We start from the raw sequence: 8,954 nt of genomic DNA, 5'->3' as shown, positions 1-8,954 counted from the left end.
CAAAGACTAAAGTCTCAAATCCAAAGAGATATTCTTTATAAAAGTTAAGAGTCAGCCACGCCTACCTAAAACGGCCTCGTTCTAACACGCCCCCACATGTCTACCTCACTATGTGGGAAGATTTGCATAACGCCGCCCAAATGTTAACGCAAAGAAAGAAGGCGTAACTTTTATTCTCTCTGTAGTATTGTTGTTGCCGCCGCCATGTCGCGAAGGCACTGTGTGTTTCGTTGTGAAAGCGAAACTACTTTGTTTGGTCTTCCAAAAGAGGACGATATCTGCTTCGTCATGCCTGGAGCTGATCCGTGCTGGTTGCTGAGGAAATACAACAACTTTGCGCTGTGGATCGCTGGCCAATCACAGCACACCTCGCTTTTTTAGAACGATGAGCTTTGTAAAAATCTACGCGTTTCAGAAAGGCGGGGCATAGAGGAGAAACAATAATGTACAGTATGTGGAAAATAATGTGTTTTTTTAACCTTAAACCGCATAAACACATTTCATTACACCAAATACACAAAATAATGTTCTTTTAAGCAACATCATATGACCCCTTTAAGAGACCTCCAAAGCAATGATGCATTAAAAGCGACAGTCAAAATAATTTTAAATTAACTTCTTTGTGATTTAATTATCCATGCATCTCTTTCTGAATAGATATAAGTATCTGCGGTGTATCATTGAGAAGCGGCTCCAGTGTTCACCAGAGGGCTCCACCTGTATGTGACGAGCACTTGCCCTTCTTCATGTCAATCAATGGACTTCCAGACAGAATTTTATCAGCCCCTTCTGTCCTATATGATTGGTAACCCTTAATATGCATTGATATTTGCTGACCAGTGGATGGTACATCTTATTATATAAAAATTCTTTATATTTTTCTCTAGTTTTTGGTGCTGTACGGAATCACATGCAGGTACAATAATATAAAAGCACATTCCACTAAACCAGGGAATTTCATCATCCAGTGATAACTGGAAAGAGCAATTATAATGAGAAGCACGAAGTAACAGAGATAAATGCTTACAACTTTAGTATTATTTGTTTGGTTTAACCCATTAAAAAGGGTGATGACTGACTGATCACTTTACATGTTGGATTTTTTGAGAATATATGCGGTCTGAGCCAACCTGTTGTACCATTATAGTCTGATTACAACTCCATTTGACCAACGTCTCTTTTAGGCCGTGAATAGAAATCTTTTTGTAAGAAGCAAAGTAAAAGACTGTGAATTTAAAGGATGATTGAAAACAGAGTGAAGCAGCGCAAGGGATTGTAGCGAATGAATATGTGAATGTTGTTTGGGATGTTTGAATGGGTGAGTCGGTATGGCTAGTATGCATGTTTGGGTATCAGAAGAGTACAGCATGGCTGTAGTTGTTACGAAAGAGCTTCATATTTTGCTTTTACATTTAGACTCTCATTCACACCTATGACTGACCTCTGTGTTGTCATACTTCTGGCATGTGTTTATATGATACTGATTGTAAAACTGACAATATGATGATAATTATATTTAAATAAAATATTATCATCAGAAAATTAGAAAACCTGTTTTATTTGCACTCAACAAATGCATCTGTTACTGGTATGAATTTGTGCATGTCTAACAGTGTTGAGATGTGATAATATGGAAGATTATGGAGGATATGTACTATCGTTTAATTGGCAGTGTGCATGTTTAACTATTAAAACATGCAACAAAAAGAGTATTATATCACATATATATATATATATATATATATATACAATATATATATATATATCTATATATATATATATATAGATATATATATATATAGATATATATATATATAGATATATATATATATAGATATATATATATATAGATATATATATATATAGATATATATATATATAGATATATATATATATAGATATCTATATATATATATATCTATATATATAGATAGATAGATAGATATAGAGTACACTACCGTTTGAGGTCAGTAAGATTTATATATTTTTGAAAGAAAAATTATAAAAAATGATAAAGAAATTGAAGAATACTGTTATTTAGCAAGTATGCATTAAATTAAGTTTAATATTTTGGACCCCATGAAGCCTTTTCAGTTATTAATATCGTAAATCTAGCAAAGTTTATATATATATATATATATATAAAATGTACTTTTTTAACACACATATTTAGCTTTTGACACGTTTTTGTTGATTCCATTCACCACTATAGATGTTTACCTAACAATATAATGGCTTCTGCTTCTGAGAACCACAGTACATATGTAAAAGGGTCCATTGTTTTTTCTTTTACTGACCAAGATTTTTTTCAGCATGCACAACCTACCAGCAAAGAAAGTCATTGCGTTCATGTCAGAACTATCAGTCTTCCACATGATGTGACTACAGGTCGTCTCAGGATTACCTAACCACCATCTCTGAGCTCATGGAGAGATACAATCACCACATGACCGACCCCACAGTATGACCCCTGGGCCTAAAGACGTTTGCCAAATCCATAGACCGTCTTAATCCTGTTGATGGATTAGTGATATTCTGATCCTATGCCGGTGAGACGGACCGACGTAGGTTCATTCACTTAACCAATCAGAATGAGCCGCAGTCTAATGCCACTGTGTACGTGTACTTGTGTGAGTTCTGTCTTGTACTCTCATCCATTCAAGCACAGCAGACAAGAGAGGAGGACAACACTTGGACAGTCATCCTGAACCTTCCAAAATACATTTCATCCAGACACCTGTTCAACGTAAGTCAGTGCATCCTCTTCATTTTAACCATATTTAGTGGAGAATTACATACCAATGTGTGATATTCCTGTGTTGAATGCTGCATTACTGTTCATCAGAACTAATACTTTTATATGTAATATGAATTAGACTGATAGTCACCTTGCGGTAAAGGTTACCTCATAATTGAATGATTTTAAAAATGAACATCGCATTTGTGTTGCATTGGATTGAATTGTGCAGGGGGAGAATATTCTTGAAAGATAACCAGACACTGAACTACCAGATTACTTTTCTAAAGCTGCCAGACTGGCGGCCTCGTTTCTGAAAAGATCATGTACTGCTCAATTCATTGCCTTACTCTAGATCATAACATGCATAGAGATCTATGTATGTTACATTGTCATCAAGCAGCAAATGAGTCAAATGAAAAAAAATGATGTCCTAATGTCCTTGTCAGGTTTTTTTTTTTTTTGCTTTCCAAATAAATAAATAAATACAAATTTTAAAATTATTTATATATATATATATGCACGCACACACACACACACACACCCTACCAAATTTTACCAAATCAAAATTTTGGAATAATTAAGATTTTTTTTCATGTTTTTTAAATAAATATTTTTTGCTCACCAATATTAATAGATACAACTTTTAATTTTAATAATGTGTTAGTAAATGTTGGAATCAACATTAAGATTAATAAATGTAAAAAATATTTATCATTGTTAGTTAATGTACTTAACTAATGTTAACAAATGGAACTTATTGTAAAGTGTTACCAAAAGTTCTGTTAAATTGTAATAGTATTTCACAATGTTCCTGTTATTACTCTATTTTTCATCAAATAAATGCAGTCTTTGTGAGCAAAGAGACTTTCAGAAACATAAAAAATTCCTAAATATTCCAATTTTTTTGACCGGTAGTGTGTATGTGTACAAATATAGATACTGGGGCCAATTGCAGAAACATAGACACTATGTTAAAATTCTGTCTTAAGAACTAGTTTGACCAACTAGCAGTTAGCCAAGAGTTAATCAGTCTCACTTTTCTGATTAAAACTGGGCCAGTCTGCGTTTTTGTTACTGACTTTAAACAGTTATGACCAGTCTAGAAGAAAACAAATTAGATGGCTAACTTTTTAAGACCTAAGCAGTTTATGCAACCGGCCCCTGATGATGATGTCATACTGGAAACATTTAGTCACTGCATGGGCACGGTTGTATTTCTATGGCCTCTGAAGAAAGACTTTGTCATTTTTTTTCTCAAAGGACATTGCAGGTTTTTGTACTTTTTTACTATGAAAAAAGATTACATATAAACATCCTTAAAAAGAGGTAAGACTCTTAAAAGATGTTTTTAGAGGATATATCTTGAATAATTTTTTCCCCTTGTTTTAAAAACAGAATTGTCTCTCAAATGTATTAAACTGATGCTTAAACAGCCAATAACCAACAGGGTTCTTAAAAAAAAAAAAAAGCGATATCCTCTGAAAACAATTTTTACAGAATATATCTTGCATTATTTTTCCCCTTAAGGTTATTTTTTTCTTACAGGAATACATAATAAATAGCTGCTTTTTTCAGATGAGCCTATAGACATTTTAGAAAATAAGACCTCTCTAATTTCTCTTTCTTGACATTATTGGCTTTCTCTATCTTTCTAACACCTTGTCCTCTGTGTCCACTAATCAGACAGATCTCATTGGGACTGATGAGTCAAAGACTGATTGGTTTTTTGGGCTATGTTTAGCTCTTTGCTTTCAGAGAGTTTACATGCACAGCCTTTGTTACCAGACTACACAGTACACGTGGATTCAGTCAACCTCTGATCTTGTGTTTTCACAGCATCTTCCAGGATGTTCTCCCAATATAAGATCATCTTGTTGATGAACTGCCTGCTACTCCTGACTGTGATGTTTCCTGCGGTCCAGTCACGTCGAGGCGGGGGCTTTGGCCGTGGGGGAGGCCGAGGTGGAGGATGGGGTGGAAGCAGCTCTGGTCGCACGGGATGGGGAGGAGGCGGTGGACATTACCGTGCCCCACCAGTCCATACTGGAGGCTCCTCGGGACACAGTGCTGGGAAGGTAGCAGGGGCGGCCGCCGCCGGAGCTCTAGGGGGAATGCTGGTCGGACACGGCTTGAGCTCCATGGCCCGACCTGGATATGGGTACGGGCATGGGTATGGAGGATATGGAGGCTACGGTGCGGGGTATGGGTATGGGCATGGCCACAGGTACGGCCACGGACATGGGCAAGGGCACGGACACGAAGGACATGGTGGTGAGCATTCAGGAGATCATGTTCACAACGAGACACATGTGGATTATTACACAGATGCTGCCAGTTCTGGACCTATTTATAGTTGCGTGACAGTTTTTGGACTCGTGATGTCATTCTTACTTGGGTACATTCTGTCATAAAGGACACTTTGGCACTTGGCATGGGTCAGTCTTGGGCACCTTCTTGCATCTGTCACTTCTTTCGATACAAAAATAATCTAACAAAATAAAAAATGTGTGACAGACGCAGCATTAAAACATGGGAGTAAAATGAAAAGCAATTAAACCACTATCAAGTATTTCATTACACCTGAGGCCCCTGTGCATGATCTCTGCCAAAGTTTTGTTAAATTGACAGCAGAAAATAAGGTTACATTTGCTTGATTGGCGTTTTGAGCAAGTTCTGTTTCCAATGTTTCCTCAGTGTTTGTTTTTTAGCTCTGAAGCGAGCGTTATGATGAGCATATGCCTGAGTCAGAAGCCTGTCATTTTTTTTCCCCAGATTGATGGTTTTTATAAATGAATAATGTCTATTTTTTTTTCATGATTTAGTTCATCTGAATAATGGAATTTTGTATCATTTAAAATATATGATGAAGAGCATGTAGTTTATCATCTAAAGAGATTTGCAGAGCATCATGTATGTGTGTGTGTGTATATATATATACTTTATATTTACGCAAGTGTGCATTGTTGTCTACTGAGCCGTTTCAACCTTCTCAATGATTTAATCTGTTTGTTCCTGCCATTTACGTCAGCGAACATTCAAAATAAAACAAGGCTTATGGCAAAATCACATTAAACCATAATAAGCTTGACAAAGTGTGTCGAGTCCAGGGCAAATCTTGTTAAAGGACTCGGGTGCTCTCTACCTCACTTCCCCGAGCTCTTTAACAAGCAGCTGATTGTCTTAAACCAAAACGATTCCATTGCTTTCGCTTGTACACCTTCTTAGATCTGTTTATCAGTATGTATGTTTATTTTTGTACTGCTAATATGAAATAAATATACTTCCTAAAATACTTGACGTTTTGTCATTTTTCATTCTGTGTGAGTGATGTGGGTAAATGTGGTTTGATTTAGTCAGAAATCCTAGATAACTGGGATTGTGACTGTATTATATGAACTATTACTTTGGTCCTAAAAATAGACAGCATTTTCTGATTTGGACTTGATATTGACAGCCTTCTGGAGTTTTACATGCAAAATAACTTAAATTCTGTTTAGAAGTAGGCAGGAGGATTTTCTACCCCAATATATTATTGTAGCTCCATCTTAAACAATGTATAACACATCTTTAACTTAATTAACTAAGATTAATAAATGCTTTAGAAGTATTTATCATTATTAGTTTATGTTAACTAATGTATTGAACTAATATTAACAAATGGAACCTTATTGTAGTGTTACCAAGTTCTGGTCAATTGTAATCATGTTTCACAATGTTCCTGTTTTTACTCTATTTTTCATCAAATAAATGCAGTCTTTGTGAGCAGAGACTTTCAGAAACATTTATAAATTCCTAAATATTCCAAATGTTATAGATGGATAGATAGATAGATAGATATATAGATAGATACTGATGAAGATGTCACACTGAAAACATTTAGTCACTGCATGGGCACTTTTGTATTTTTATGGCCTCTGAATAAAGACTGTAATTTATTTTTCTTTCTCAAAGGACATTGTGGGCAGTCTTTAGCACTTTGTTTTTTTACTATGGAAAAAAAAGTTTACATATAAACATTCTTAAAAGATCTGTTTTGGATATATCTTCAATTATTTTTTCCCTTGTTTTAGAAACAGAATTGTCTCTCAAATGTATTAAACGTATGCTTAAAATGAGCCAATAATCAAAAATAGGTTATATAAAATAGGTTCTAAAAGATAGGGTTTTCTTTTTTCTTGCATGATAAATGGGCTACTTTTTTTTCAGATAAGACCCTATAGTAGTTTTAGGAAATAAGACCTTTCTAATTTCTCTTTCTTGACATTGTTGGCTTTCTCTATATCCTTCCTCCTGACGTTATGTCCTCTGTGTCCACTAATCAGACAGATCTCATTGGGACTGATGAGTCAAAGACTGATTGGTTTTTTGGGCTATGTTTAGCTCTTTGCTTTCAGAGAGTTTACATGCACAGCCTTTGTTACCAGACTACACAGTACACGTGGATTCAGTCAACCTCTGATCTTGTGTTTTCACAGCATCTTCCAGGATGTTCTCCCAATATAAGATCATCTTGTTGATGAACTGCCTGCTACTCCTGACTGTGATGTTTCCTGCGGTCCAGTCACGTCGAGGCGGGGGCTTTGGCCGTGGGGGAGGCCGAGGTGGAGGATGGGGTGGAAGCAGCTCTGGTCGCACGGGATGGGGAGGAGGCGGTGGACATTACCGTGCCCCACCAGTCCATACTGGAGGCTCCTCGGGACACAGTGCTGGGAAGGTAGCAGGGGCGGCCGCCGCCGGAGCTCTAGGGGGAATGCTGGTCGGACACGGCTTGAGCTCCATGGCCCGACCTGGATATGGGTACGGGCATGGGTATGGAGGATATGGAGGCTACGGTGCGGGGTATGGGTATGGGCATGGCCACAGGTACGGCCACGGACATGGGCAAGGGCACGGACACGAAGGACATGGTGGTGAGCATTCAGGAGATCATGTTCACAACGAGACACATGTGGATTATTACACAGATGCTGCCAGTTCTGGACCTATTTATAGTTGCGTGACAGTTTTTGGACTCGTGATGTCATTCTTACTTGGGTACATTCTGTCATAAAGGACACTTTGGCACTTGGCATGGGTCAGTCTTGGGCACCTTCTTGCATCTGTCACTTCTTTCGATACAAAAATAATCTAACAAAATAAAAAATGTGTGACAGACGCAGCATTAAAACATGGGAGTAAAATGAAAAGCAATTAAACCACTATCAAGTATTTCATTACACCTGAGGCCCCTGTGCATGATCTCTGCCAAAGTTTTGTTAAATTGACAGCAGAAAATAAGGTTACATTTGCTTGATTGGCGTTTTGAGCAAGTTCTGTTTCCAATGTTTCCTCAGTGTTTGTTTTTTAGCTCTGAAGCGAGCGTTATGATGAGCATATGCCTGAGTCAGAAGCCTGTCATTTTTTTTCCCCAGATTGATGGTTTTTATAAATGAATAATGTCTATTTTTTTTTCATGATTTAGTTCATCTGAATAATGGAATTTTGTATCATTTAAAATATATGATGAAGAGCATGTAGTTTATCATCTAAAGAGATTTGCAGAGCATCATGTATGTGTGTGTGTGTATATATATATACTTTATATTTACGCAAGTGTGCATTGTTGTCTACTGAGCCGTTTCAACCTTCTCAATGATTTAATCTGTTTGTTCCTGCCATTTACGTCAGCGAACATTCAAAATAAAACAAGGCTTATGGCAAAATCACATTAAACCATAATAAGCTTGACAAAGTGTGTCGAGTCCAGGGCAAATCTTGTTAAAGGACTCGGGTGCTCTCTACCTCACTTCCCCGAGCTCTTTAACAAGCAGCTGATTGTCTTAAACCAAAACGATTCCATTGCTTTCGCTTGTACACCTTCTTAGATCTGTTTATCAGTATGTATGTTTATTTTTGTACTGCTAATATGAAATAAATATACTTCCTAAAATACTTGACGTTTTGTCATTTTTCATTCTGTGTGAGTGATGTGGGTAAATGTGGTTTGATTTAGTCAGAAATCCTAGATAACTGGGATTGTGACTTTATTATATGAACTATTACTTTGGTCCTAAAAATAGACAGCATTTTCTGATTTGGACTTGATATTGACAGCCTTCTGGAGTTTTACATGCAAAATAACTTAAATTCTGTTTAGAAGTAGGCAGGAGGATTTTCTACCCCAATATATTATTGTAGCTCCATCTTAAACAATGTATAACACATCTTTAACTTA

The 8,954-nt window shown here is 36.6% G+C and overlaps 3 protein-coding genes across 9 annotated transcripts in view; all 3 read left to right on the top strand.

Moving 5' to 3' along the window:
* LOC107684500 (ras association domain-containing protein 2-like) overlaps window positions 1-1,521 on the top strand; it is an 18,118-nt gene extending 16,597 nt beyond the window's left edge. For all 5 annotated transcript variants that reach the window (XM_016480766.1, XM_016480768.1, XM_016480763.1 and 2 more), the window contains exon 10: window positions 658-1,521. In XM_016480766.1, coding sequence (XP_016336252.1) covers window positions 658-727 — 70 coding nt within the window. In that variant the 3' untranslated portion in view covers window positions 728-1,521. The remainder of the gene's footprint in view (window positions 1-657) is intronic.
* Window positions 1,522-2,554: 1,033 nt separating this feature from the next.
* LOC107684502 (shematrin-like protein 1) lies at window positions 2,555-5,527 on the top strand. Of its 2 annotated transcripts, XM_016480771.1 has the most exons (3): window positions 2,567-2,746; window positions 4,577-4,942; window positions 4,979-5,527. In XM_016480771.1, exons 2-3 carry the CDS (start codon window positions 4,588-4,590, stop codon window positions 5,149-5,151), a joined length of 528 nt encoding a protein of 175 aa, XP_016336257.1. In that variant the 5' UTR covers window positions 2,567-2,746; window positions 4,577-4,587; the 3' UTR covers window positions 5,152-5,527. The 2 variants fall into 2 exon arrangements, with proteins under 2 accessions (XP_016336256.1, XP_016336257.1); XM_016480770.1 differs by having other exon boundaries at window positions 2,555-2,746; window positions 4,577-5,527.
* Window positions 5,528-7,156: 1,629 nt separating this feature from the next.
* On the top strand, window positions 7,157-8,165 carry LOC107684503 (shematrin-like protein 1). 2 transcript variants are annotated; one of them, XM_016480773.1, is made up of 2 exons: window positions 7,164-7,581; window positions 7,618-8,164. In XM_016480773.1, exons 1-2 carry the CDS (start codon window positions 7,227-7,229, stop codon window positions 7,788-7,790), a joined length of 528 nt encoding a protein of 175 aa, XP_016336259.1. In that variant the 5' UTR covers window positions 7,164-7,226; the 3' UTR covers window positions 7,791-8,164. The 2 variants fall into 2 exon arrangements, with proteins under 2 accessions (XP_016336258.1, XP_016336259.1); XM_016480772.1 differs by having other exon boundaries at window positions 7,157-8,165.
* The last annotated feature ends 789 nt before the right edge of the window (window positions 8,166-8,954 follow it).

The sequence above is a fragment of the Sinocyclocheilus anshuiensis genome, unplaced genomic scaffold (genome assembly GCF_001515605.1).
Source record: "Sinocyclocheilus anshuiensis isolate Anshui unplaced genomic scaffold, SAMN03320099.WGS_v1.1 scaffold1, whole genome shotgun sequence".
Taxonomy (NCBI): domain Eukaryota; kingdom Metazoa; phylum Chordata; class Actinopteri; order Cypriniformes; family Cyprinidae; genus Sinocyclocheilus; species Sinocyclocheilus anshuiensis.
This window is presented reverse-complemented; position numbering and strand designations above follow the sequence as displayed.